The sequence below is a fragment of the Trachurus trachurus genome (genome assembly GCF_905171665.1).
Source record: "Trachurus trachurus genome assembly, chromosome: 12".
Classification (NCBI taxonomy): Eukaryota; Metazoa; Chordata; class Actinopteri; order Carangiformes; family Carangidae; genus Trachurus; species Trachurus trachurus.
Genome location: NC_139908.1, coordinates 9,752,474 through 9,779,762, shown reverse-complemented (window position 1 = coordinate 9,779,762; position 27,289 = coordinate 9,752,474). Strand labels below are relative to the sequence as shown.

General features: G+C 41.0%; 1 protein-coding gene across 1 annotated transcript; it reads right to left on the bottom strand.

Annotated features, from left to right (window-relative positions):
• Positions 1-5,851: 5,851 nt before the first annotated feature.
• Positions 5,852-22,766, bottom strand: map1b (microtubule-associated protein 1B; the record flags this gene model as incomplete). Its single annotated transcript, XM_083983191.1, has 7 exons — positions 5,852-6,007; positions 6,306-6,544; positions 6,653-11,828; positions 12,168-12,308; positions 13,149-13,231; positions 20,175-20,276; positions 22,583-22,766. 7 exons carry the CDS (start codon positions 22,764-22,766, stop codon positions 5,852-5,854), a joined length of 6,081 nt encoding a protein of 2,026 aa, XP_083839317.1.
• Between the last annotated feature and the right edge of the window lie 4,523 nt (positions 22,767-27,289).

Here is a 27,289-nt window from a genome sequence, read left to right as displayed (position 1 = left end):
TTTTTGACTATTTATTTTGAGATGTTTATTTTAATTTTAATTTTATTTCAACTGCTCTAAATGTATTCTGTTGAAGCACTAACGTGTATGTTCCTATTGTGAATTAACTTGCACTAATGTTGAATGATGTTCATCTGGCATTCCCTTGACACTTATGGTATATGCACTATGAAAAATGCCAGTGTTGTTTATTTTTGTACTTTTTCAATAAAAATTTGAAGAAAAAAAAAAAAAAAAAAAAAAAGTTCAACAAGTTTTTAAATGGACATCTGTTGTTTTTGCCAATTCTTTTCACTCGGTGACACAGAGATGTGTTGATGTTGTTTCTTTTCTTAATTTGTGTTATTTTAATCGCCTGAGGTGTGTTTAGTGCACAATATCTGGCCGAGATGGATGTCAAAGAGGTGTTTATCGTTTCGCCTGCCGGTGGTGCTGTTGTTCTGTAGCTACTTACCTGGTGCGTTGCAGGCTCACTGCAATGTTGAACATAATACGATAATAATTATACATTTCCAATTGTTTTTTTTAACTCAGTTAACGGCAGGCCGTCAGATGCGAGCAAAGTCCCCCAGGAGTCCGTCTGTGACGAATGTGAAGATGGCTGCAGGTACTGAATACACAAAACTGTTAAAAGTCTTCACAATTTATAAAGTATTAAGTTGGTTGTCTTGGTTTATCCAACAAATTGTTAAAAGTATTAGGTTTAATAGTGTTAAACCCTCACATTTGAGAAACTGGACCTAGCAGATGTTTATGGCTGAAGGCAGCTGTTGATTACCATAGTCTTTGTTCATTAATTGTATGACAACAACACTGTTTAAGCTTTGGTACTGTTTCACATATTATTGTAAACAGGTGTGTTTGTATTTACAATTATCACTGCCATTGTCTAGCAAAACCCTTTTCCCATTAAATTACACTAGAGAGGCATTATTTTCAAGGCCTCCTGTATTGATATGATTGGCGTTGTCATTTTAACACAATGTAGGTCAACAAAAAAATGATAATAAAGTTGAATCAACTAATTTAAAACGTTCAAAAAACAGAATAATATTTGAGTTATTGCAGGATGGTTGCATAGGATTGTATTAGGTTTAAATCAGGGAAATAAATTAACTCGTTAACTCATTAACGTGTACACAAACTGTTCAGGATTATACACATAATTTTTCTTTGTTGAAAGAAATCCAAGCAGAGGTTTTATATTTGCTCCTCTACTATAGTGTAGGTGGCCTCAGAGAGAGTTAAACCCTACCATTAGTTAGTGTACTCACTGACCTACACAGCATTACATAACCAAGGACTTATATCCTTAGAAAACAGGATTTCCCCTGTGAGGGTTATGGATTTATTATATTCAAAGGCTTTTTAGATTAATCTAAATGCACTGTCTGAATGGAAAATTCTGATAGAAAAAAAACAAAACAATGTCTTTATCAGAAATGCAGTTCATAAACACAAATGTGCAGTGTGTATGTGCCAAACTCACCATCAAATATTCGTAACATAGGACAACTGTGAAGACTTATGAACACAATTAAACCTGCAGGTGTATGAAAGTTGTAAAAAAAAAAAATCATTGCAATGCTTCTTGAATTAACTCCTAAGATAGACTATCTTGCAGAAAGAAAATAGGGCTGGGACAGGGAGGATCCCCCACTGTTGCCTTGGCAACAGGATCTCAGCCCATCCAGCTGAGATTGCTTGCTCAGCCAATCAGATGCAGGGCCTTGGATAATTCATGGTACCCTGGAAGGTGTATGTGTCTCGGAGGGTTTCTCTCTCTCTCTCTCTCTCTCTCTCTCTCTCTCTCTCTCTCTCTCTCTCTCTCTCTCTCTCTCTCTGTGCATACCGGTATGTATGTTTGCAAGAATTTAAAAGTCGTTTTTTTCTCCTCACACATCATTGTGCATCTATAGCTACAGGTTGAGAGTTTTGTGTGGTGGCAGCTCGTGTGATGTTACGCAGATAATTCAATAACATTTATGGATGGTCTATTTTAGAACTCAGCCTCTGATTTCCCCTGACAAACAGCCAGGTTCTGCCTACAGATACTAGCTCTCTTACATCTTCTTTGATTTGTCCCTGCGTGCCCTTCCTTTTAGTTTTGGAAAGTGCCCGGGGTGTCCCATCATCATTAATAAATGTTCCTGCTGAAACAGTTTTGGCACAGAAAAAAAACAGCTGCTGCTGATTACTGTGTGGGCCTGTGTGCCATAGTTATAAAGACATTGTCCTTGAAAGACAATTAAATAGGCTGGCTCCCATCTTTTGCAAGGCTTATGATGTACATTTATATGCATGCCTATTCTCTCACTCAGAGACTGATTTCATACTAAATCATGAACGCCTGTGGCTGCGTGTTGGGTTTGGATGAATCGTACTAGGGATGCTCTCTCATTTGCATATAGCTTGTGAATAATAATGTAATACTATATGGAAGGGAATTTATAAAAGCTTTCCGCTCACAAGTGCGCGTTATATTTGCTGCAAATTTGTCTCTCAGAGTCTGGTTTACCCGCTTAGTGTTCACTTGCTGAGAGAGGCGTTAACTGTGTGGACTTGTGGTCCCCCACTGTACAACAAAAGGATGCTGAAATGTGGAGACATGTCCTCTTATCCTGCTTTGCTCTGTTCATTCTCAGCCAGTGTCTCTGGGGAGTCCGATCTCAGTCGACTACACACTGGAAGAACTGAATACGCACTGAATTATTATTTTTGCGCACATCCTTCTGACATGTTTCATATTCTACATCTCCTTGTGATCTTTAAATCTGTCATGAGCTGCATACATTTGATTAATTTAACTTTTTACTACCTTTCCTTTGAATTAGCAGCAGTGGTGGCTCAGCACTGCTGTTTTACATGTGAACCTGGGTTCAAGCTTGTGCTGACTGCAGCTAGTCTACTGTATATTATATTATACAGTAATGCTACTGCAGGTGTTTCCTCTTGGTACCCACAACAAAAGATAATGCTTGTTCAGCAATACTCTAATATTCCGTTTAATGAGTTGCTCCACGGGCAACTAAATAGCTGGGATGCAGTGCAGAGGATAAATTAGCCCCAGGAGTTAATGAAGAACTGCACCTCATTGTAGGTAGATTTTCGTCGTCTCTGTCCAAACCACATGTCTATGTAAAATTCCTTGTCTATTCTGTCTGGCTCTCAGCAGACCACTTTCCTTAGGGGCCACATTGTCACCCACAGCCAATCATCTGTGAGCATATGACATAAACTTGGTCACCACTCTGTTGTCTATCATTATACTAGAACATTTTACTTGTTGCTACCCCGGGTTGTCTGTCTGTAATTATCACCCATAGGCCACACAGTGTTTGTCCTGTGTTCTGTAGTTCATGATTATACAGAGAATACAAAGCAAACATAAGTACAGTTGTGTCAGTAACCACTAAACACATGTTAATCACCAAAATACCAACAGACAGAGACATGAAGAGAAATGTTGACATCTCTTTCTCTGTTAGGGGATTTTTAAAAATGCAACGTCCTTTCTAATTTATAATATATGATAATAAAACGTATCTCTATGAATAGTTTAGAAAAGAAAAACACAGATTTCTATTTTTCACAACAGATTTTATTGTGGTTTTTTGAATGTTTGTTCTTCAGTAGTAGTTCCTCTTACATCAGATTCGCCATATGGGTAGAGGAAATATTGCACACAAACATCAGAAAGCACTAAGGAATACTCACTTGAAACTAATTGCTATAGGTTATATATGAGTTTGGGAAAAAGGGGCAGAGAGGATGCATGTTCACAAGACAAATATACCACACAGCTGCAGACAAACATTATTAAAGTCCTCCCAAGAGAAAGATGAGGAGAAAAAGGCAGAGATAACTAGACAGTAAGAGAGAGATAGATAGAGAGAGAGAGAGGAATAGAGGAAGTGTAGAGAAAGAAGACAGAGAAAAGAGAAATGTCAGGTCAAGAGAGATGTCAGTTCAGAGTTTGTAGGTTTGTTGTTGTATGACAGTGTGGTCATGTTAGTTTGAGGTTTCCGAGCAGGTAGAGTGGTGTATAGTGGTATCATGAACACCTGACATAATTTCAATAAGATCTGGTGAGTTTGGTGAGTTGATCTAATAACCCGAAGTATAGCAAAGTCTGTAATCGCTGTGTGTCGATTTGTTAAATATTTCTCCAGAAGCTGGCCTGTCAGTGTTAGTCTATGGCCTCTCTACTGTCAGTTTGGTGTGTGTCATGTTTGTGTTTAAAGTGTCTAGTTTTTGTTTTACATACTTTCATCTGTAACACACGAGTCACTCTCACTCCTCTCTGTGTGCTGCCCCTCTCAAGGCTTTGCCTCTCCTGGAAGCTGCTTCCTGTTCATCCTGGCTAAAGAGGTCTTAAACTCTTAAATGTCACAAGAAGTTTCCAGCCTCCCTAAATGCTCACATCAACCTGAAAATCTACACGGTGCTGCACCCAAAATCAGGTTTTACAGTCAGACAGTGCCATAAGCAACTGCTCCTGTAATATACTATGTCATGGCACAACTTGCAGAAATCATAAAATGCTCCTCAGATTTTTTATTCAGCCTATATAGCCCTGTTGGTCTTAATGCAAGTCTAAGCAAAATCCCCAAAAGAAGAGAAGAAGAAGAAAAAATCCTAATATCTCATAACTCATGCATGTCTTTCAACCATTCCTTCTGCCACAAAGCTATTTATAATTATAGTACAATGCTTTAGAAAAACAAGACATTTTAAGGTTTATGAAAATATCCTGCTTCACCAGCTTTACATCGGGAAAAGGCTAGCTCCCCCATAGCTCAATGATTACATAAAAAACGGGTAATAGAAATAAGATCTGATTTTCCCTTTCTGAAATAACTTATAATCAGTAAAGAAAACAGAAACAAAAGGCAGGCCTCTAACAAGCATCAACATTGTGGAAAATGATACGATTTTACAGATGTGACGAAGGCAAGGGTAGAGCGCTCTGAGGCAACTTTCTGTTGCACAATGTAAAAGGCGATCTGGACAATCACATACAATAATTTAACATATAAATTAATATTCTTACATCAGCAGCAACATAAACCAGATGAAAGAAGAAGAAGAAAAAAGAAGTCAACGTTAAATCGATTACAACCCAGGCAACTTATAAACATATGAAACACTTCACAATGGTAGGGGCACTCTGTCTCGCCAGTGATGAATATGAAGTCAGACATCATCTTAATGCTAATCAGTGTTGAGTATCTCTTCAAGTTAATTCATATTTTCCATCATTCAACTATGTAACCATTTAACAGTCCTTTTATTGATGACCTCCTCTGTGTAGAGTTGTCCTACTCATGCTAGTTGCACCAGTTCTTATACATTCATTTTGATTCCCTAAGGCAATGACAGAAAACATATTGTTTTATCCTTTGGTGTGGATAACAGCCATTATTTAAGAATATATACCACAGGCAGAGACTCCTTGACAGCCATTAGATTAATTAAAAGCTCTCATATATTTTAATCTTGGGATGCAGAAGAAACTGAGCACATCATTACTTGAGCTTTGCTAGAGTTAGTAAAGTTGGACAATCATGGCATGGCTGGTTTCTCATTTCCTCCCAGAACCTTCCGTTTATACCTAAAAAAAGGTGTAATACTTTATAAATAAAATGTTGTTCTTCAGCTAGTGTTAGTCCTCATTGCAGATGTTTGTTTTTTCAGGGTTTAGTACACAAGAACTACCAATTTAGCATCTAAGTGTTTAAGTGTCTGCTTACGTTTTATGCTACATGGATTTGTTATCCTCTACTATTAATGGTCCAACTCAGAATCAGTCACTAGGCCTCTTGATTCATAAATCTCTTGTGGGACTGGCCTACATCTCTATCTTACAAGCCGGGAAGGACTCATCCTGCATGACGACAGTGCTGCTGCTGGCTAGGACCATGATGTTGAGCTCCTGCTGCTTGTCATGGGTCTCCTGGTACCACTCCCTCATCACATCAGTGTCATGGGTTGGAATCAGAGTGACCTGACATCAGAGGAGAGGGAGGTTTCTGAACTCATGCATTCAACCAAAAATAATCTTTCTGCTTCTTTTGATCTGATTCTGGTACATGATATTGCAGTTGCATTGTGAATACAAATAAATTAGAAGACATTTTAGCTAATTAATCTATTGAATATAACCTTTATACACCAAAACCCTTTTAGCACGTGCAAATGGAGATACTAATCCATAATATAATAAAAGCATTAACAAAAGCGTGAACATTTCAAATTAGAGCTTAAAATTTCATTTCTATGTCATATTAATACTCAAAACGTACCTGCATATTGTTTCCCCACTGGGCCTTTCCTTCCAGCAGAGCATCAAGAACAGCCCTACTAGGCTCCTGTGCTGTCTGATCATTGCCACTGACCACGTAATATGAGGAGCGCACTCGCTTGAAGAACTCGGCATCTACATTCTTGGCACTGCAGTGATTGGGGATGTAAACCAAATCCATGTACATAGGAGGACAGTTGGGCAGAGATGCTCCACTTGATGTCTTTCCACTGCCAGTGCCTAAAAGAGGCAAAAACATATGTGTTGTCAGATAATAGAAGAAAATATTAAGTAGTAAAATGATGTATTACTGTATAATGTATGATACAGTGAATACATTGCACTTACCTGATGTGGCACTTTTCACACCTCTGGATGCAGATGTATTAGTTGCATTTTTGGCATCTTTCCCTTCTCCAATGCTCTTTTTTGGAGAGGCAGTCTTTGTGTCCTTGACTTTTGATAGAGCAGTCTTCCTGGCTGGTGATGATGACTTTTTGGAGAACTTTTTCTTCTTGAGCTTTTCTCCTCCATCTGTGTTAGCATTGTGGAGGTTTTCTTCAGCTTTTAGAGCCTCTGGGTCCACCATGCAGACATCATAGTGGCCTGAGGATGGAGCAGAGTCCCTGAGAGCCACAGGGGGAGGATCTGCATGCCTGTAGGTCAGGGTTCTGTCAGTGGGCAAAGTCTCAGAGTCGTCTTCAGAGTCAATGTTAGCATCTGCTGTAATGGAGGGGCACTCCTCTGTTCCTGGTGGAACATCTGAATCTGTCTGTGAGGGGACAGATTCACTGATGGATGTAGGTGGGGTCTCTTCACATTGCTTGGAGGGAAGTTTACCACCTGGAGGTGGTGGTCCTCCTCCTGACTTAGTCAGAGGCCTCTCTTCATCCATGGCATTCTGTTCATTAATGAAGTACTCTAATGGGTTAGGGTTGATGAAAGAAGGTGAGAGTTCTGTCTTGGGGTGACGGTACTCACATGATGTGACGAGGCAGAGATCAACATCTGTCTTGGATGGAGCAGAGGGGCTCCTTCTTGTGGAGTCTGGGTCCCTGGAGCCACAAGCAGAATTGCAGTTATACACATCAGAGAGAGGTAGATAGGATGGGGAGGGAAGTTTGGGGCTAACAGCGGGTTTTTCCACAAGTGTAAATTCCTCACATTTAAAGGGATTAGTCTCCTTCATTGGGGAAGGTTTCTCATCTTTTGAGAAGGCAAAAGACGATGATGGGGAAGTGGCTTTGGGAGGTGAGGGTGACTTGTCGTATTTCTCCTGTGTGTCAGATTTATTAGAAATGCTCTCCGCAGATGGTGAAATTGGGCTGGTGCTGTCTTTGGCTGGGGGACTTCCTAGCACAGGGGAGGGTTCGTTGGAATGTGGAGAGTGGGTGAGAGAAGATGCCTTGGGGGTGACTGGAGACTTATCTGTCTGCTCAGCCACATGTGGCATGTCTGTCATTTGGCATGGGGTTGTAACAGAGGGAGTGGATTGGGATGCATCTGATGGGGTTGCAGAAGTGGCTCGGGCCGAATCAGTCTCTTCAAAAAGCAAAGGCTTCTCCACTGTGGGGCAAGGCTCTCCAGATGGTCTTACATCTGTCCCATCTGAGGGGCTGTAGTCAACCTCAGTTGGGCCATTCTCTGTAGCACGGGAGCTGCTTCCCAAAGATGGGTGCTCTGGGGATTGTTTACTAAAGTCCAGAGCTAAGGAATGGTCAGGAGAGTCCTGACCAAATTCTATTGACATTGTAGAGTGCTCTGGGGATTTTGTATCCTGTGTTGGTATTCTGCTTTTTGACTTTGGTGAAATGTCCGGGGAGATGGACATGGGCCTGGGGCTATCCTCCTTGGATGGAGATCCCTCAGCCTCCTGGAAGGTGGTTGGGGTCTGAACCACTGAGACAGACAGTGAGTCATCTACTTCAGTTGAGTGAGGAGAACCTACCTCAGCATGAAGGGAAGGAGAGTCGGTGGTTGGCTCTGGAAAGGAGCTGGTGGCCAGGGAAGCTGTGGATGCTGATGCTAAGTGGGAAAATGTGTCTTCAGCTACTACTTCCTCCAGAGGGGTTCCTGACTTGTCTGATGTGGTACCCTCAGAGATGGACATTTTACTCTCTTCTTTGAATGCCGTAAAAGGATTGGTGTCTGATTCATGTCTGGTCAGTGGTGCTGAGGATAAGACTGACTGACCGTTTTCTTCAGTTTTCTTCTGATCTACATCAAACAATAACTTATCCTTCTTTGTTGGGGAATCAGCTTCAGCTGGAGTTGGACTTTTTGGAGGGGACATTGCCCTCTCTATGGGGGAACACTTTTCTTGTTCTCGCTCATGAGGCTCTGGGGTAACTCTGTTGGAGGTATCCTCTTTATCACTCGTGACCTCTACAATTATTGGACCCTGTGCATCTGACACAGGTGGTAGACTTCCTGCTTTTTCATCTACTGGTGACTGATAATAGGGTGTGTGACCAGAAGACTGAGGAGAGTTGCCTCCTTCCAGTGTCTTGTCATCTGGGCTGATAGAGGCATCCACTCTTGCTTTGTTGTACCCTGCCAGTGTGGAGGAAAGCTCTATTGGAGCAGCAAACAGTGATGGAGATTCAGACAAATCCTTGCGGTCAACTGAGGGAGAACGAATAAGGGGTGATGTTGTGGAGGTTAAATCTAGTCTGGCTGAGTCTGCACTGTACTTCTCACAAGACTCTTGAGCTGAGTCAACCCCTTCAGCCTTCCCTGAAGCTGAATATGTAAAATCCTTACAGAATTTATCTTCCTCTAGTGGTGAAGGTGGAGATATGGTGGAGGCAGAGTGGGTGTAGTCCTGGCCTTCCGTGGCATCACTGTGAGAGCGTTCTAACGCTGGCATATCCTGAAGAGGAGAAAGCTTCTTCCTATCATACTCTCCAGCTGCTGTTGTCTCAAACCTGTCATTGTCCTGTGGAGGAGATTCAGTCTCATCATTGATGGTTTCGTCACTCATCATGTCCCTAGGAGTCAACATCTCATCCATGGGAGTAGGCACACTGGAGATCTCAATGATGGACTGAGTGTAGCCCGAAGTGACAGTGTATTCTTCTGGGGCTTCATCCCGGTTCTCATCATCTGAGGCTGTGGAGCTCTCAAAGCCAACAGGCAGCCTTTCATCATGGATAGATGCAGCTGGAGAAACAGGTGAGGACACTTTGGGTGATGCCGACACAATCACATTCTGTTTCTCTGTTTGTCTTTCAATTCTGAGTTGATCTTCTAGGTTCTTATCAGTTACAACATTGTTGTCTTTAACACCTTCTTCTGGTTTGACTTCTGGTTTGACTTCATCATGTCTGGCTAAGTGTTCATCTTCACTGGGAGTAAACTTGTCTTTATCTGTTTCCATTCTCTGTGGTTCATAAACTTCCTCTGTCTCCCCCTTCTCCTCATAATCTCCGCCCTCAGATGCCTCCTCCATTACAGTGCCCTCATCTTCAAACTTCTCACTTGCACTTCCATTGAGTTTTCCTTTGAGAACTTGTTCATCAGGGGTTATTCCACTGTCTCCTTCAGCCTCTGTTGTGGCGATACCCTCATCCACAGATTCTAATGCCTCAGGTGACTCTTTGGTCTGTACAATTTCTTCACGGTGTATCATCACAGCCTCTTCCTGATTTTGTTGCACTGTTGCATCATCCTCCACCAACTCCTCAGCTTTGAGCTCCTCAAAGTCTCTAGTTAGGTCCTCTGGTGAGGACATCAGAGATCTTACTGCTTCGGCTTCTTCGACAACAGCATTAACACTGGCTGCAAGTTTGCTGATATCCACCTTTGTCTCTTTCTTTGTGACCTTTGGCTTTCCTTTTAACTTTGATAGTGTCCCTGTATCTTTCCTTGAAGCATCATCTTTTTTCATGGGTTTTGGTTTTGGTGCTAGAGTCTTTTCTTCGCTGGTCTTTTTTATGTCTTTAGAGAGCTTTTTGACATCTTTCTTCGTCTCTTTCTTATCCTCTTTCTTCTCCTTCATGGGTGAGTCTCTCCTGATGTCCTTCTTTATAATTTTCTTAGCCTCCTCTTTTTTATTTTCTTGTTTGAGTATATCATCTTTCTTTGCTACTTCTTTTGCTACCCTTTTCTTCTCCACAGACATTTTGGTCTCCCTCTTAATGATCTTTTCCTTTTCTGCTTTGGGTTTTATTTCAGACTTCTTTTTTTCTGGAGTTGCAGTTTGTACCGTTTGGTCTGGCTTTGTTTTTGACTCTTTCTCAGGTGCCTTTGCTTTTTTTACCAAGACCTTTTCTTTTTTCTCTGTCTTTTGTGTTTTTTCATGAGCTGATTCTGCCTCTGCCTTCGCCTTTTCAGGTGTTTCCTCCTTTGATTCCTTCCTTATGCTCTTGCTTGGTGATGGCTTTGGGGTAGACTTTAGACTCTCTTTGCTGTCTGTTCTGTGTTTCATCTTGGCTTGCTTTAGTGTTGGTGTTGACGGCACATTAGAGGACAATATTTTTTGAGTGACAACTGACTGCTTCAAGAAGTCTAAGTGCTTTAGCTTTTCTAAACCTTCAAAGATGTGCTGCTGGGTTGCATTTCCAGGAAAGAGAACACGCACAACCTTATCTGAGGGATTTGCAGGATGCCACACAATGAGCGAAGAGATAGATGTCAAGTAAGAGACAGGGAACTCAGACTCTTTTCCATTTGGCAGCAGAATAGAAGCTGTGTCTTTTTCACTACCAGTCCACTGCTTCGTGAAGTGTTGCATCTCCTTGCTATTCTTTGATGGATTGAGCACATACATCTCAAGCTTCCCGACACCCATCTTCTGAAAGAGTATGATTGGTTCTATTGTGTTTCCCACAGGTCTGTGCAAAGGCTCCATCCTCAAATTTAGCTTGGTGAGGAACTGCTGAGTGAATGCTGCCTCTTCAACATTCTTCCGTACTCTGAAATTAGGTTCAGGGTTATCCAGGTTTTCAGGAAGATTCACAAACACAAGACCAATATCTGGAGAAATCATGTTCTTCACCCAGTCACTGTTGGCTGTCGAACCCTGTGACTGTTCCTCCTCAAGTTCTGCAATCTTTCTCTGCAGCATGCTATTGATGCCTGGCAGGTTGTCATCGCCGATGTGTGTCAGGAGGATGGAGTCCACCCGGTCCAGATGTCTCACCAGCTTCCAGAAGCATGACCTCCTGTCTGAGCCACCATTAATGAGCATGTTGAAGCCATTTACGGCAAACAGAGCAGAGTCACCGTGGCCACCAGGGAAAATGTAACAGCATGGTTTGGAGAGTTTCAGGAATCCACCTGAGGTTGGTGGCTCTAACATGTCAAAAGGAGATGGGATCTCCACTGATTCAGATAAATACTCTGTGAACTCTGAAAGGCCCTCCATTTCAGGGAGAATGAGAGTGGAGTTTAGTTTCATGTTAATGAAGTCCTGCAGGTTGTGTTTGTCCAAGTTTGAGTTTTTCCAGTCGCCTTGTTCAGGGCAGAAGAGTGTAAGGTTGGCTTTGTTTGCTGGGTGAATGGTGCTGAGCAATTCACCAATCTAGGCATGAGAAAATTAAGCAACTTAATTTCTAGTAAACCACAATCAATCAAATTAACGAAAGAATGCTCTGCAATCACAGCTTTAGCATGTGTACACACTCACAATTCCTTCTATTGTCTATTATGTAATGCTATTTATTCAAATTACCTTGAAAAACAAGCAATGTAATATTTTAAGCAATGATGTGAAACAGCTAGATGGAAAAGAGTTAAGATTTTTGCTTCACCATTTCACTCTTTTCATAACAACATCTGCCTCTAAACCTTTGGGAATAATAACATAACTACATTACAAGGTCATTGATGTACTTAGATGTATTCCTCTTATTTTGCTCACCTCTTGGTCAGTGAATATGTCTATGAAATTGAAGAAAGAGAAGGATCCAGATTGAAGAATAAGCTCCCCAGTGTTTTCAGAGCATTGCCCAGAGAGAACCAGCAGCTTGTGTCTGGCAGTGTCTGAGATCATCAAACGCACCTGGAAATTAAAAGAAGAAAATTATAATGTTTCCTATGATAGTTTTAAAAGCAGATGGGGAATAGTGAAAGAAGATACCATACAAATGAGGTACCCTCATATCTCTGACTACAGAGACAGGAAATAAAAACCCCTACTGCTGCAGCAATCAGCTTAATCATTTAGTGTATTTGAAATATCACCAGTGTCATGTTACCCAGATCTATTAACTAATTAGCTGACTTGTTCTCTTGCTGTCCACTCTGCTAAGTTTCCTGTCATCCCTTCTATCTCTTTGCCTGTCCGTCTCTACGTTGGTCTTTTTTTTTTTTTACTTCAGCAACATCAGCTGTTCTGGGCGGCTGGCCAGGTCAATCCGGCTGTGCTATGAGATATTATTAATGCACAGTTTGACTGCAGACATGGCCAGGGGCTGGACACAACAATGAAAAGGAGCACTGACACAGGAGAAAATCTTGTGTCATCCGTGCTCCCGATCTTCCTATTTCTGTCGTCCCATCAAAATGTTAAAAAAAAAGGCTTCAATAAAATAACAAAGGTCAAAATTCAGCATTTGTTATTTTAGCTGTAAACAAGATATTAGTCTTGTCCCTTGAGCTACTGGTTACTCCTTTTCTTAAATTCCAATTAAGAGCTAAAAACAACAGTTCATATTACCAGAGTGAATAATTGGCCATAAAGTGGTAAATAAGTCGTGACAGTCAAGGTTAAATAATATAATCCCATTAAAACTTGCTTTATAGATGTATTCTTTCATGTATTTCTGAATTCATTTCATGGGAGAATAGAAGATGAACTACCAGGTTACAGAGAGAATAAAAAATATGTTCATCATTTTACCTCAGTACTGACAGCATCATCTGAAGGGTTGATAAGTACCACCGTCTCCAAGACATTACTTTTATGGTGAAGAATTCTCTGCCCTGCAGAAAGTAGAAAATGGTAGAAGATCAGTTAAAAAAAAAAAAAAAAGATCATAGTCACAAAATTAAATCACATAAAGATAAAGGATTCTTTTTAATTTCATGTCTGGATATTATATTGTTGATATACTCACTTACACTCTCACAAGGTAATTGCAAATAATTAAATGTGCTTCTTGGAATTAAAAACTGATATTAATCAAAAGCTATTTTCAGAATTTTCTCACAAAAAAGCCCAAAGTGCCTCAGTTCCTGTTTCTTAGTAATTGAAATTTGCTGCTTTTCTTTATTTTAAAGTTAACTGGGTATCCCCAGGTTTTATACAAAAGGATATATGAGCCATGAACTGTAGTATAGAGTGTAGAGTATTCTCTGAGATTTTAAAGACTTGGTCAATTAATCAATCAGCAGATTAATTAAGAGTGAATATAATTCAGTGCATCCTGAACACAGACTACTGTGTCAACTTCAGTTGTATAAATGTACTATAGATTACACATTGCTCCTTCCTTTATTTTGTAATTAAGTTCAATAATCATTATGATTTATGCCTAATATGTCCTTCAAACGCTGTAAGGCTCCACGATAGTGACAATTATCACTGATTGCAAAATCTTTATGAGTCTCGACTCCCCTGATTCCTATGAAGGGCAGTGCTCAAATTTTTCAACTAATTCATCACAGCAGATGATCTGACAGTTCCAATATGGCTGTGTAAATGTTAATGGTCTCTGTAGAGTAGAGCTCTTCATCACTAAGATGGATGAAATCTCTGGAGATTTCTCCTTATACTACGCAGGCCACCACTGCTCTGCAGTAAAAGCTGTTTGGGATTAAATTCCTCTTCGTTATAAAACATCATGGTGCTGGGTTTTGGGATGATGACATGATATTGTTGTAGTGTCATTAAACAATAGCCTTATGTTATTTAGTTGTAACATGTCTTATAGGGACAAAACTTTGCAATGCATTATTGTTGCTTGTTGTAGTAAAACCTAAATATATTCAGTTTGATTCAAGAAAAACAGACCTTTTTTTTTTTTTAATTAACGAACTGCAGGTATTTTCTTTTCAGTTTTGCAGATTTATTTTCAACTAATCAACTAATTGTTTCACCTCCGCTTGATGTCTCTAGTCAGCCTGAGTTGCCATGAGACGACCGACAACGGTGCCAATAACTGTTTGGTTTCTGTCAAATGGAGACTGAAATGTTGTGGTCTGCCATGAGCTGAAAGCAAACGGTGGAGAGTGACAGGCTCATAATCAATCATTCCTGGTTTTGGATGATTGATTATGATAATGGCTTTGATCTCACACTGTGTGTTTGGGGGGTTATCCTCTGGCCGGGCTGGCCAGACACACACACACACACATGGGGTATCCCTGACATTATTATTCATCCTAACACGCCAGGCTTCAGTCACTCAGCCGCATGATCCGTCTTTGTTTCTTCTCCTTGTTCTCTCATTTCTTTTTAAACACACAAATCAATGAATCGCCCAGAGACAATAGAAAAAAGACATCTTTTATTTTGTTAATGTGTATCAATTTCCTCTGGTAAAAGTATGGGAAATGCTGACAATAAGACACACAAGAGTATATGTTCTTATTGAAAGGGCATTGAGGTGTTGGAATATAAGCTTCAAATTGAGAAGTGCTCACTATTGAAGACAGAGTGTGTCTCGTCCCTGGAGACGTGATACTGCAGCAATTTTCTGACTCCATACATATTTCATATAGCATCATAGAGCACATATCCATTAACCCTGCTACCTCCTCCCAAAGGGCTGCCACTCCATATGGAAAACTCTTTCATTCTCCGTTAATAGTGAGGCTCCGTCTATACCATATACGACTGTTAGTCACTAATAATCTGGGGAATTCAGTGAAGGTAGAAATAATGACTCTGGGTTTAGTTATTTCCCAGGCACTTGGAAACCTTATAGCAGTTTCCATTTGCACTCCATTTGTTTTATGGAGCCAGTTGTCTGGAGGGAGAAGTGCTGTGAGACTATAGTGCGACTTTAATTTGGAGCTTTCACATAAATTCAATATCTTGACACCTGTGATAATTTCTTTTTAATTTTACAATTTAACAAGGTTTCACAAACACAGGGACCACATGACATTGTGGCAAACTTCTGTCTGTAGCTGTTATTGCCTCAAGTATAACTTAATGGAAAACAGAAATATTTATGTTAAGTAATTTAGCCTGTGAGTCTTCTTCTCTATTAAAGAAACATAAACAACACCAAAATAGGTCCAGAAGTGAACATCTTGTTTGTGATTTAAGAAAAACTGAAACATCGTCCCTTTATTTGACTTTTAATGCATTTTTTAGTAGGTCCTTGCAATAGCCTGCTGCTCCCTGTGCACTTGCCCTTGGCCATAGTCTGAGGCAGAGATTGGTGTCTAATACCAGCATCATCTGAATCCCAGGTGACTCTGGCAGACCAGGATCTGCTCTGGAGAGGCAGCAGCAGTCATAACCTGACGACCAGAGCTCCTCTCAGAATGAATGACTGAGGAAACCATTGTCAGTGGTCTGTGAAATGAGAGGACATTCAATCATGAATGTCTGTTGTTCTTCCGGCTCGTAACCACTGTACACAAGCTATATCTGTAATTGCAAATGTAATAGAAAGGCATCTTGTTTTTTCTTATCTGTGGGTAACGCCCTGCTGACTGGCCTTTTATGTGATGAAACAGGAAAGCACAGTGGCTCCTTACACATTAAGAACTGGTGAAGCAAAAGGAAGACACCATCACCACCACCACCACCACCACCATCATCACAATCATCCTGCTAAATTGCTGTATGTATAAGCTTACATGTCAAAAGAGATGACAGATTGTGCATTGGAGCTTGCCTGACCCTGACAATTACCTTGATCGATAGAAAAATCCTTAATGCCCAGCGCAGCTCTGTCTCAGCGGGAGCCGAGGTAATGTGACATGCATCGATGAGCATTCTCCTTCTGGCTGAATAGAAAGTGCAAGACTGGTATAGGCTGTCTGCCACAGACAGAACCAGGCGGCAGGGGGAACATCAATGTGGATGGCACCGCACCAAAAATAGATCAGTGGAACAACTAAATTCAGCGCCTCCTTCCTTTTGCACGACAGAAAATCCCTTTACACGTAGGGATTATAATTTTTTATCTCATCAGGTGGATTCCCTGCGGTCGTCGTTGTCAGCACCTTTCTCGTTTCTGTCGTTTCCTTTTTCCACCACAACCGAACGAATGACCCCAGTGACTTTCAGCAGCAAAGATGCAGGGCCCCCAGAGCACGGCTTTCAATGTCACTCGCTCCCGTGTCCCCACACAACTGGACCGAAAAGAGACCGCAGCATACGTAACATGTCTGGGCAGTGGGCACAGAGCTACTGGCGCTGGCACTGCTGTTATGTCTGCTGAGTTACAGAGCAGTCAATCACCTGTGTTTAGTATCGATGCCGATCGATGACATTTTCATTTAACACCACTTTGAATGACAGCATGGAGGGGAAAAAAAGACAATAATCACTACAGGATAAAGTCTTTGTGTTTCTCAATTCTCATGAACACGAGGAGGAAGTGGAGCTTAATTGACACGTGACTGATGAATCAATCAGCTGATTTGCAGTCAGGTGCAGATTGGCAACAGGATAACATGTATTTGTGAAAAAACATGTTGAGAATATCAAGATCTTTATCAACACAAGGTCAACAAAGTAGTATTGATTATGAGCTGCAGTATTGTCTACAACGATCTGATAAACGACGGACTTGAATGGTTCTGTGGTTCAGAAACGGCCTTTTAACTCTCCAGCTGCTTTTTATAGGCTTCAGTGCTTGGAAATCTATATGTAAGCAGACGTATCATATGTCCATCAGAGACACACTGGGGGTCTCCTGTCTCGCCCCCTCATTTTTCCCCCTCCTCTTTCATCCTCCTCCTTGTCGCTGTGGGGTCCAGACTTCCTCTGCTCTATGATAGTGTGATGGATGGCCAGTCATCTATCAGGCAGACAGATAATTGCACTCGTCCACCTCAGTGCATTACCGCCTGCTGGTTTGTGTTTGCCTGTAAGCACTGATCCCTAAACTCAGTGTACACATATATTCTGTTTATCTAACAAAGAAATTATACCTCACCTGAAGTCAGCAGATGAGATAATTGACATTTTCACAGGCTTAAATTAATGTTTCACATTTTGGGAAATATGCCCTTTTCATTTTCTTGACAAGGGTTAGACATGATGATTGATACTCACGTCACTGCAGCAAATGTTTATAATAAATCTCATTCTTATTCTTATTCTAGTCTACAATACAATAATGTATGTGTAAAGATTTGTGCAATTGATATTTCTGTCTGTATTGAACACAAATGATACAACATACTAATTGATTGTCTTTAAAGGTGCTGGTGGGTTGTAGGTATTATATTACCTTTAGCCAGTTCTCCCCGTTTATGCTAAGCTAAGTGTAAGATATGCTAACTGCTGGCTGTAGCTTCATAACTGAAGTTGATATACGAGAGTGGTATTGATCTAATATGTAACTTTTGGCAAGAAAGCAAATCATTTGGTGTTTCATACTGAGGTGTCAGGATAATTCAGCACTTTCTGACTTACAGTAAAAAGAACAGCCCTGACTCAGTGCAAGGTTGCTGTCTTTTCTTGTGTGAACATAAAAGCCCTGTCGTCGTCAGAGCAGATATGAAGAGTTTTCCAGGAAGCCCTTCATAAAGCAGTTCAAGTATTAAAAGTTCAAAATACAATGAAAATCCTTCCCCAGAGAGAGAGAGGGAGGGAGACGAGGCAAAAGCCTGAGGCATACAACTATAAGAGAAGATATAAGAGCTTTACTCTTATACACCATCGACTCTTTGGCTTTATTATTTCTGCGTTTCTGTCTCTCGTCTGTGCTGCAGCTTTTTTTAACACTCATCTATCATCTTATCTACAACCTATTTTTTCCCTCCTAACCCGCTGTATGCTTTTCCTCTGTCCTGCTTCATCATCCTCACCCCCTCCCTTGTTTGCCTTCCCCTCGTTCTCTGTCTTTTTCCCCCCTCACCCTCTCCTCTTCCACGAGGCCTCTCTCTGTTCTGTTCTCCTCCCTCCTGTATTTTTTCGCGGACAGACACTTGCCACTGGGGAATCTCCTCTGCTAATTACTCCCAAATCAACTGTGCATCTCGCGCTGAGGTTGCAAGGCAACAGCACACAGGAGGAGGAAGAACGGGGGAGAGAGAATAATGGAGGACGGGAAATTGGCACAAACAAGGTGGGATGAAAGGGGTCGGGGATTTTAAAGTCCCTTTTGAATGCAATCGCACATAAATCGCGATGTTTCAGCAACCTCCCCCTTCCAAAGTGTGTTTTACCTCTGTGAGGGCCTATAATGAGATTTTGATATAGGAATATTATTGGATTAAAATGAATTAGTTGATTTACTCTCCAGCCGCAATCAATCTATTGTGAAGTATATGAAGCCCTGCTGGTCACATCCAATATGGAGCAGAGCCAAGCAGAGGCTTTCACCGCTGCTGACTCTGTCAAGGCCATACTGCCCACTGACAGACCACATGTCCTGACACCCAGGATCTGCCCCCCTCCCCAATCCTCCCTTAATGGAGCCACTCCCTCACCTTGCAAACGATACGGATATGAAAACACCATGCCAACAAAATGCTGAGAGGAGTATAAGTATCAAGGGATAGGTAATAAAATCCTTGACTGCAGGGAAGTTATCGCTGACTGTGAAATGGCAGTTTGCTGGTGAACGGTGCAGCGGTGGAGTGTAACTAAGTACATTTACCTGTACTTGAGTAAAATACTATAACCATTACTGCAATTGAGTTCACTCCTGTCACAGGTTACTTTGCATATTTTCGCAGATTTTAAAATGGCAACCGCGACTATTTGTAAGGTGCTATTTGTGTAAGTGTTCTCTGCTGCTTAGTCATAATGTTGGCGGTGACTCTGAGCTTCTGCAATTGTAGCAAATGTATGTGCAAGATAAGAGCTTATATTGTAATACGCCCTCTGAGCAGGGCCGTGTCTTTAAGGCGGATGGGAGGCTGCAGTGAGTCTCTATTGTAAGGTGATTAGACATGCCGGGGCTAGCAGGTTTACCGTGCTAACTTAGAAGAAAAGACAGGATGGAGACAAGTGATAACAATTGTGTTTCTTTTCTACTACAGGAGACGGTGAGTGAAGAAGGAACGAGGTTTGATGCTGCAGCGTTTCTTCTTGACTGGTGAGTTAATGCTAACACTGAGCATGTAGCAATGAAAACTTACAAAGAGCTCTTTTTTAATCTGGAAAATGAAATGCAGCTTTCTATGAACACTGAAAAGACCCAGAAGGAGCAGTTCAGCGAAATTCAAGTGCTTTATTTTTAATCTGTGTGAAACGTATTGGGACCACGCTGCAAAATAATGTTTAGGGGATTCAGTGACAGACAAAGATGTGTTTTTAAGGGTTTAGACCTTTACCCATCACTTGATGAAGTATTTAACCAACTTCATACTAAACATAATAATAAAGGTACATTTGGTTAATGATATTTAGACGCTTTTGGATGCAGGACAAGTTTTTTTTTTTTTATACAATGATTGGGATTTTATTTAGATATGCTCACTTTCCCTTACTGATTAAACTCAGTTTAAATAAACTTGGCTTTACTAAACCAAGTTTAATTTTTAAATGGTCTTGTCTAATTTACTCAGATGAAGTCACTTTAAACCTTGTTTTACTCAACTGTGATTAGAGGTCATTTTAGATATGATCTCGTTCGTTAATCTTAGATCTGCATAGATCTTCCATCACTGGGAAAGAGTTTATATAAACTTAAGTTATTATGAAAGTTATTATGAATGTATTTAAGGCATTCTCAGACTGCCATAGTAAGACATCATCAGCAGAAATGTCTTTTATTTCCAGTTTTACCTCTGACGTCTGCAGAGAATCGTGCTGAGTGTCTGGAGACAAACAACTTGAGTTCCTGGTCCAGGTTACAGTCAATAAGGTTGGTGTCCCATGAGCGGATCCCTGCGAGGTAAAAACAAACAAACAAACACACGTCAACATCAACAAGAAAATACGAAGAGCGAGAAGAAGCAGAAGGAAGGAAGGAAGGTATCAGTAGAGAAAAACCTGCTGCTTGGAAATGAATCAATACAGTCGACACTGCAGAGGGAACTTGGCAACAGGTCTAACAAATGTGAAAAGTCTCTTCCTCACCCACACATCAATTCCACTGATGCTTTACCTCCAGTTCATTGGAAAATCTTGGAGTGAACATGTATAGACTAGTTACCGGTTTGGCATGAGAAAAGAAATCTATAATAGGAAATATCTATAGCCCGGCCTCTCTCTGAGTTTAGCCATGGGCCAGGCGCGCTGGTAGCCTCCACCGAGCTGAGTCATGGTGGCATCATCCACTCCATGATTACGCAGACTGGAGGAACTAATGACGGCCTCTGCAAAGTTAGGCAATGACATGAATAAGTGGGAATGAAGCGAAAATAACCCTGAACGGAGAATTACGTCTTCTTCTCTGCACATAAAAGATAAACAGTTCACCCCAAGGGGGTAAAACGTGAAACAAAGGGTGTGGCACTCGTGGTTGGTTGATTGACGGTGGTGAATATGATGAATGTTTCTCTTTGTCCAGTCAATCAGTGGGTGCAGGAACAAGCTGCATAATAACACATTGTAATAGGACTTTTAACCCACTTTCATTTTCAGCTAACATGGATGAGAAGCTAAATTATTAAATAAAACGTTACCTAACTGAGTAAACTATCTATGATACGACTGTAGAGCCACTTGATGAACCTTGTGGTCAGTCTAGACAGAATAAATCATCATCAGACTCAAGTTATATTGCCTATATACAAACAAAAACCCCACTGACTGTTAATTTAATGGGGAAAATCAACTGGACTGTGGCTCCAACAGGTTGATCTCCAGTTGGTGGATGTTTCTAAAAGGAAGTGGTATTGGCTACACCAAAACAAACAGTCCTATCCTATACCTGTCAATTACAGAAGCATTATGACCTTTAACAAAGCTCACATATGATTTAAGCTTGTTTTTTGTCAGTGTAGCAACATGAAGGGAAATATACATCTATTTTCTCCTTAGAAGCTTGATTCTTTAGAAACAGTTGCTTAATTTTACACCCTCACTATAACTGCGCCATATTCTCATCGCCCCTGTTTCCTGTCTCTCCCTCTCTCTCTCACACACACACACACACACGCACATACACACACAACCAGAGCATCCAGGCCAGGGAGGCAGGCCACTACAGCAGCTGTTCGCGTTTCTTTCTTTTTCTTTTTTTCTTTCTTTCTTTTTCTTTCTTTTTTTTTTAAAACGCCCTGCGCTCGCTTTGAAAATCGGTCCTTGTGGCTTTCCGTAGGGACCGCAGTGCGGACCGAGCCACGCCCACCAGCCGGTGTAGGATGAGAGCGCTGGATGCAGGACGATGCTGATGCTGATGATGATGATGGAGGACGGGGGTTTTATTTATTTACTGATCCGTGGTCGTGATCGTGATATAATCTCTTCAAAAAACACGACCACTGGTGACCAAATCTCCCCCCACCGCAACACAAACAGAGGAGGAGGGAAAACCTGTAACCTCATTGTCTCTGTGATTGGATGCGTGGGACCCTCCGCTCTCCTGAAACAAAAGCCTGACGCACCTGAATAAGAGAGAAAGACGCAGCTGCACCAGAAGCCAGCCAAGGAAACGCGATATGATGCATTGTTGACGCATAGTCCGAAATCAATGCTGAATCACGGGTAGTCAGCTTTATTAGAGGGAACCCACGTGTGTGGAGGATCACAACAACAGGGCCTGGTGGTGTTAATATGACAGAGGAGGAGGGGATGGGGGGGGGGATAAAACAACCTTAATGAGCCAAAGACGAAGTGGGTAGGTGGGTGACAGGGAAGGCACCTGTGGGTGAAAAGATGTGTGACTGTTTGGCGACAGACTGCTGCTGCTGAGGCTCATGTTACTGGGAGGGGCTGTATACAACAATCCTATTATCAACGACACCACTTCTGCTTATGATACTAAGCCAATAATTAAGGGTTCGGATTTTGTTAATTAGCCCATTCATCCAGATGCGTAAAAAATAAATTTGCATAATCGCATCATGCGCAAAGTTCAGCAGAACAAACAGGTGCATCGCATCGACTGCCCGCATTGGCTCGTATAAAGCTATAGCACAACTTCTAAAATATATACATCTGTTTAAGTTGTTAGGAAGATGTTAAGTTCAACCCTCGGTGGCCTATACAACCCCCCCTCCTCTCCTCTCCGTGAAGCCCCATCTTACCTTTCTCTATGTCCGCAATGGCACACTTTAGGTGATCCTCCGTTATGATCTCCCCGATCACCACCAGCAGGTAGAATTTGCCGTCGTTGAAGTGCTGCGAGGGGCCGGTGGATGTCGGAGATGCCCCGGTGTTGGTTTGACCGCCTAAAGTCTCCATATCCGCAGATTCAACCAGGGTGGCCATCCTGTCCTGTCCTCTCGGTGTCTGTCGGTCTCTCTCCCAGTGTGTGTGCGCGCTTGCAGGATCCCCAAGCAGCTGCTGCCTCCTCCTCTCCCTTTATTCGCTGCAGAGCTCCGGAGCGATCTCCAGACATGCAAGTAGAGCCGCGATAGGAGTGGCCCTAGCTTTTTATATCAGCAGACATTGTGTCATATTCGGTAACCGGGGAGAGAAGAGGGCGCCGGGGTGGGCTTTTTTTTTTTTTTTTTTCGCAAACTCACTCCGCAGCTGATGTCATCCGCAACGAATCAAACGCCTCCGGAAGTCACTGAGATTTGATGCTTTGTACTGTAGCTACATATTCATCAGTTACTTGTTACAAATACAAATGAGTCGTTGTGTTGTTCTCACACAAGCAACAGCTTTTAAACGTGGAGAAAATGCGGATCATTCACGACTGATTATAAAAGCTGCATTAAATCTTTTTTATCCTCTTCAAAGCTTGATTTTTTTTAAATTCTCTGTTAAATATATGAAGAAGTCTATAGTGTTCATGGGAACTTCGTAATAATAGGCCTACAGGAATTTAAGACAGCATCAAAGACTGAAACAGGCTTTAGGAGGAATAATGAATAAATTGAGAGACAGTTAAATTAATTGTATAGTTTAATTTTTCATGTTGGCTAAAACCAGCGAATTGAACTGTGTTATGAAATGTTCTACTGTTTTGAATTAAAAATAAAGACAACATGACAAAGCAGGGTCTTCATGAAAAAAAGCAGTGCAAGATGCTGTTACATTGTATAAATAATTAAGTTTTTTTAACAACTAAGAAAGCAGCAAACAGATTATTATGACCCACTGTTTCATTTCATTATTAGGCAACCTCTTGTGGCCATAGTAATAATGACAATGAAATAGCTACATAGGATATTTGTTTGTTTGTTTGTTTCGTGGTTGAACCCAACAGTCGTTGTTGTTTTGTTTTTTATTAGGCTAACCACTGCAACATCGGTCTCTTCCTAAACCAAGTTGTTTTTGTCTCTGAACCCGACTAAACCATGGCTGTCCTACCAAGTTTTTACCAACAACAATTGCAGGTTTAACCAAATTTGCAGGTCAGTCCCTTTTGTTAGAGAATAATTTCACTTCCCTATAGATAGTTTGTGTAGTTAATGGTCAATCCCTCTGTGTCATAGTGACTTTCTGTTAGATTACTGCTGGGGTCAGTTATCTGCCCTATTTTCTCTCTGAGGAACATGCCAAGGCCATGGTCGCTCTTTGGCGTCCTCAATCTCACTCTCTGGCTGGTTGCAGACACAGCTGTAGAGTTAGATGATAACGCTCTCCTAGATCGAGCCTAAATAAACTCCTTAAGACATACAGGACTCTGGTACTTCTTCTTCTTCATCGGCATCACCACAAATTCCTCCCTAACACCTTTAACAATTAGGGCCATGAATAAAGCTTTATTTAATGTAGGCTAATACAATTGACATTTTTTAGTATTTCATCAACAGACAAAACTCTATCAGTGTCAGAAAATGGCCCCACACATTGTCCCTATGATGTTTTCAGTCTTTACTCATTTAGTCTTTGGCCTCTAACCAGCATCCTTCAAATGTAGAGAAATGGACATAAATATGAATCTTTAATCTAACGCAGGTTGGTCCCTCACAGTTTAAACGGACGCTTTTGAGAGATTCATTTTGGAAAAGAAAAAAGAAAATACCTTTGATTGTGAAAAGCCTCTGACTAACAAGAAGCAAGTTTTCATATGGAATAAATAACAGATCAGACAAGATGGGGTGAGTGTGGGGTGTTAAAGACGGGCAACTACAAATGAATAGGAAATGAAAGGAAGGCAGATCACAGGATTTGCAGTCAGTCATATTTTTAATACAAGGGAAATGCAGTGTGTGTCTGTGTGGATGTTAAATAGAGTTGGCAGTGAATATTTAGCTATTCCATCTTCAGATAGGAATGTTAAAGTTTTGACTTTCAGTCCGATCATTGATCCTTTCATTTGTTCTTTGCGTACGCTCTGATTCTGCTGTCATGTCAGACCCTGCTCTGGATTTTTGTTGTTTTGTTTTGTTTTGTTAGTAAAAACGCTTTACCTTTTACATCCTGTGACATAAAGATGCTTAGATTTCCCGAGGAGAACAATCTAGCAGGTGTAACGTAACGTCCCCCTGAGTGAAAGCAGACAGACTCGAGAGCTGCAGTCGACTGCTGCAAGAATAACCGTCACAGATTTTTGGCAGAGACTCAACAAGATGCGTAGATACAAAAGGACATACGCACACACATAATTCTGACTTCCGTGCTGGAGTTCCCTCAGGAAAGCCTCATTGATGTGATTCACTCTCATGGATGGGGTCACTGCAGGTGTGTTATTAACTTTAAAAGGCTATCAGGAGCAGGAGTCCACTCAGCAGCTCCTCCGTGTGAATATTTCAGCGCCTTTGTGGCCTGGTGCGTCGGGGCTTGGTCATATTCTCCTCAGGCCATGGGAGGTCGTATCAAACATTCATCATACACAGCTGGGAAAGAAGGAAGACATTAAAAATACAACAGGCTGCAACCAAAAGTCTCCGAGACACAGAGAAGGATGAGATGGACATACAGTATGTGTGTCCGTGTGTGTGTTTGTGTGTTTTGTCTTCATGGATAGGTCTGCAAGGATTTTGTTTGGACAGTGTTGTGTAGACAGGCAGTTCAAAAACACATGTGGAAGGATTTTAATAATTCAAAAACCTAAAACCCTTCTGGGTTTTACAAAACATCAAATCCTGTGATGCCTCAGGTCACTTATGAAAAACAACAAAGAAATGACACACACACTGTATAATACACTGGCTGAGACTGGAGGCCAAAGGGATTTATTCAGTAATATAAGGAAACAAAAGGGAGATAAATACACATACTGACAACAGTATTCTTTAACATCAAATAATATGAACTTTTAACAAAGTGTTGTTATGTTACAGTGGACTGACTCAACATGAACATTCAGTTTTGTCTCTTTGTCTTTGTATTGCCTTGGAAATTCAACCATCGAAGTGTTGCTTAGCTCATAAATGCTGCAAATATTAGGTGTTAAACCTAATGTAATTAATGATCCAACTTGATTTGACATCTGCATTTGTTGATTAAGTGTCTCTAGACTCGGGCCCTTGATTGGTTCTTGTTTTACGTCATGTTGTAGATGTTAATAGCTGCCCGCGTCTTCTGTGGTGTTCCCCAAGGCTCAATATTAGGTCATCTTATATTTTAAATAATTTCACGAACATATTTTACTCCCATGTCATTTCATCTGGTTACATTACAAATAGACTGTGTTGTCAAAACTGGTTTTATACTCATGTATTAAGTGTTTACATTGAACCTGAAGTGGTGACATGCATGTTTCCAGAAGCTAAAACTTTTGTTGACGCACGCCTCCTCAAAAATGTCAGGGTTGTAGAGGACAGACATATAGTATTCCTGTGGGGACAGCAAAGACTGTGATTGACTGTTGGCGTTTATTTTTAAATGTTTCTGAAGCTGACAAAGAGCAAAAAAAAGAAGAAAAAAAACTGCATGTGTAAGGTTGTAAATATAAACGTGCAATATATCAGAGCAACTCTCTCTGATGGGAAGCGAATGTGTCTTGCCCCATTTCACCTAGAATTGAATGAGAAGCAAAATCAGGTCTGACCGTGCCGTCATAGTGATTCACTGTGTCACAGAGTGGACACGACGGTGAGAAAATGCACCATTATTTTCTCCTGTTATAGTGACACATAGAAAAACCATTTCCTCTATATACAGTATCTATCACAGTGATTCACAACATAAATACTACAAACACATGGAATAATTATATTTTATTTGCCACCTACAGTTCCTCTGCAATCCAAATTAGGTTGACTCAGTCTTATTTGACCCCATCACATTTCTAGAGTTTGTCAGCTGAGCACAGTAGATAACATTAAATCAATATTACAGATTTTGTAAAAGTAGTCAATGCTTTTATTCCCTATTTTTAGTTGTTATTCTCTTTGCTCTGGGCTCAAACAGCAGTGGTTATCTCGCCGGCCACTAGCTCCTCAAAAAGAGCTAAGTCAGGGGAATCGGATCACATTGGCTTTAGATTGATTTTAAGATTTTGTTACTAAGTTTTAAGGCTTGCACAGTCAAGCACCTACTTGAATTGTTAATGCCTTGTGAGCAGCAGTGCAGCCTGACATCCTCAGGCAGGCAGGGGTCTCCTGGTAGTCTCCTCTCTTTGTCACAAAGGGCTAACGGAGCCTTTTTAGTTCATGCCCCTCACTTCAAAAAAACCTCATTTTTAATTCATCCCTTTATTTCACTCTCATTGTTGATACACTCCCTGTTTTATGATTTTATTCCTTATTCTACCTTTAAAGAATTGTCATTATTCTATAGTTTTTTTTTCATTATTATTGTTTTTACTGGACATGCTTTGAATGAGAACAATAAATATCCCTAAATCCATTTGATTAATGTCAAGGACCTGTAAAGCAACATAATAGCATGTG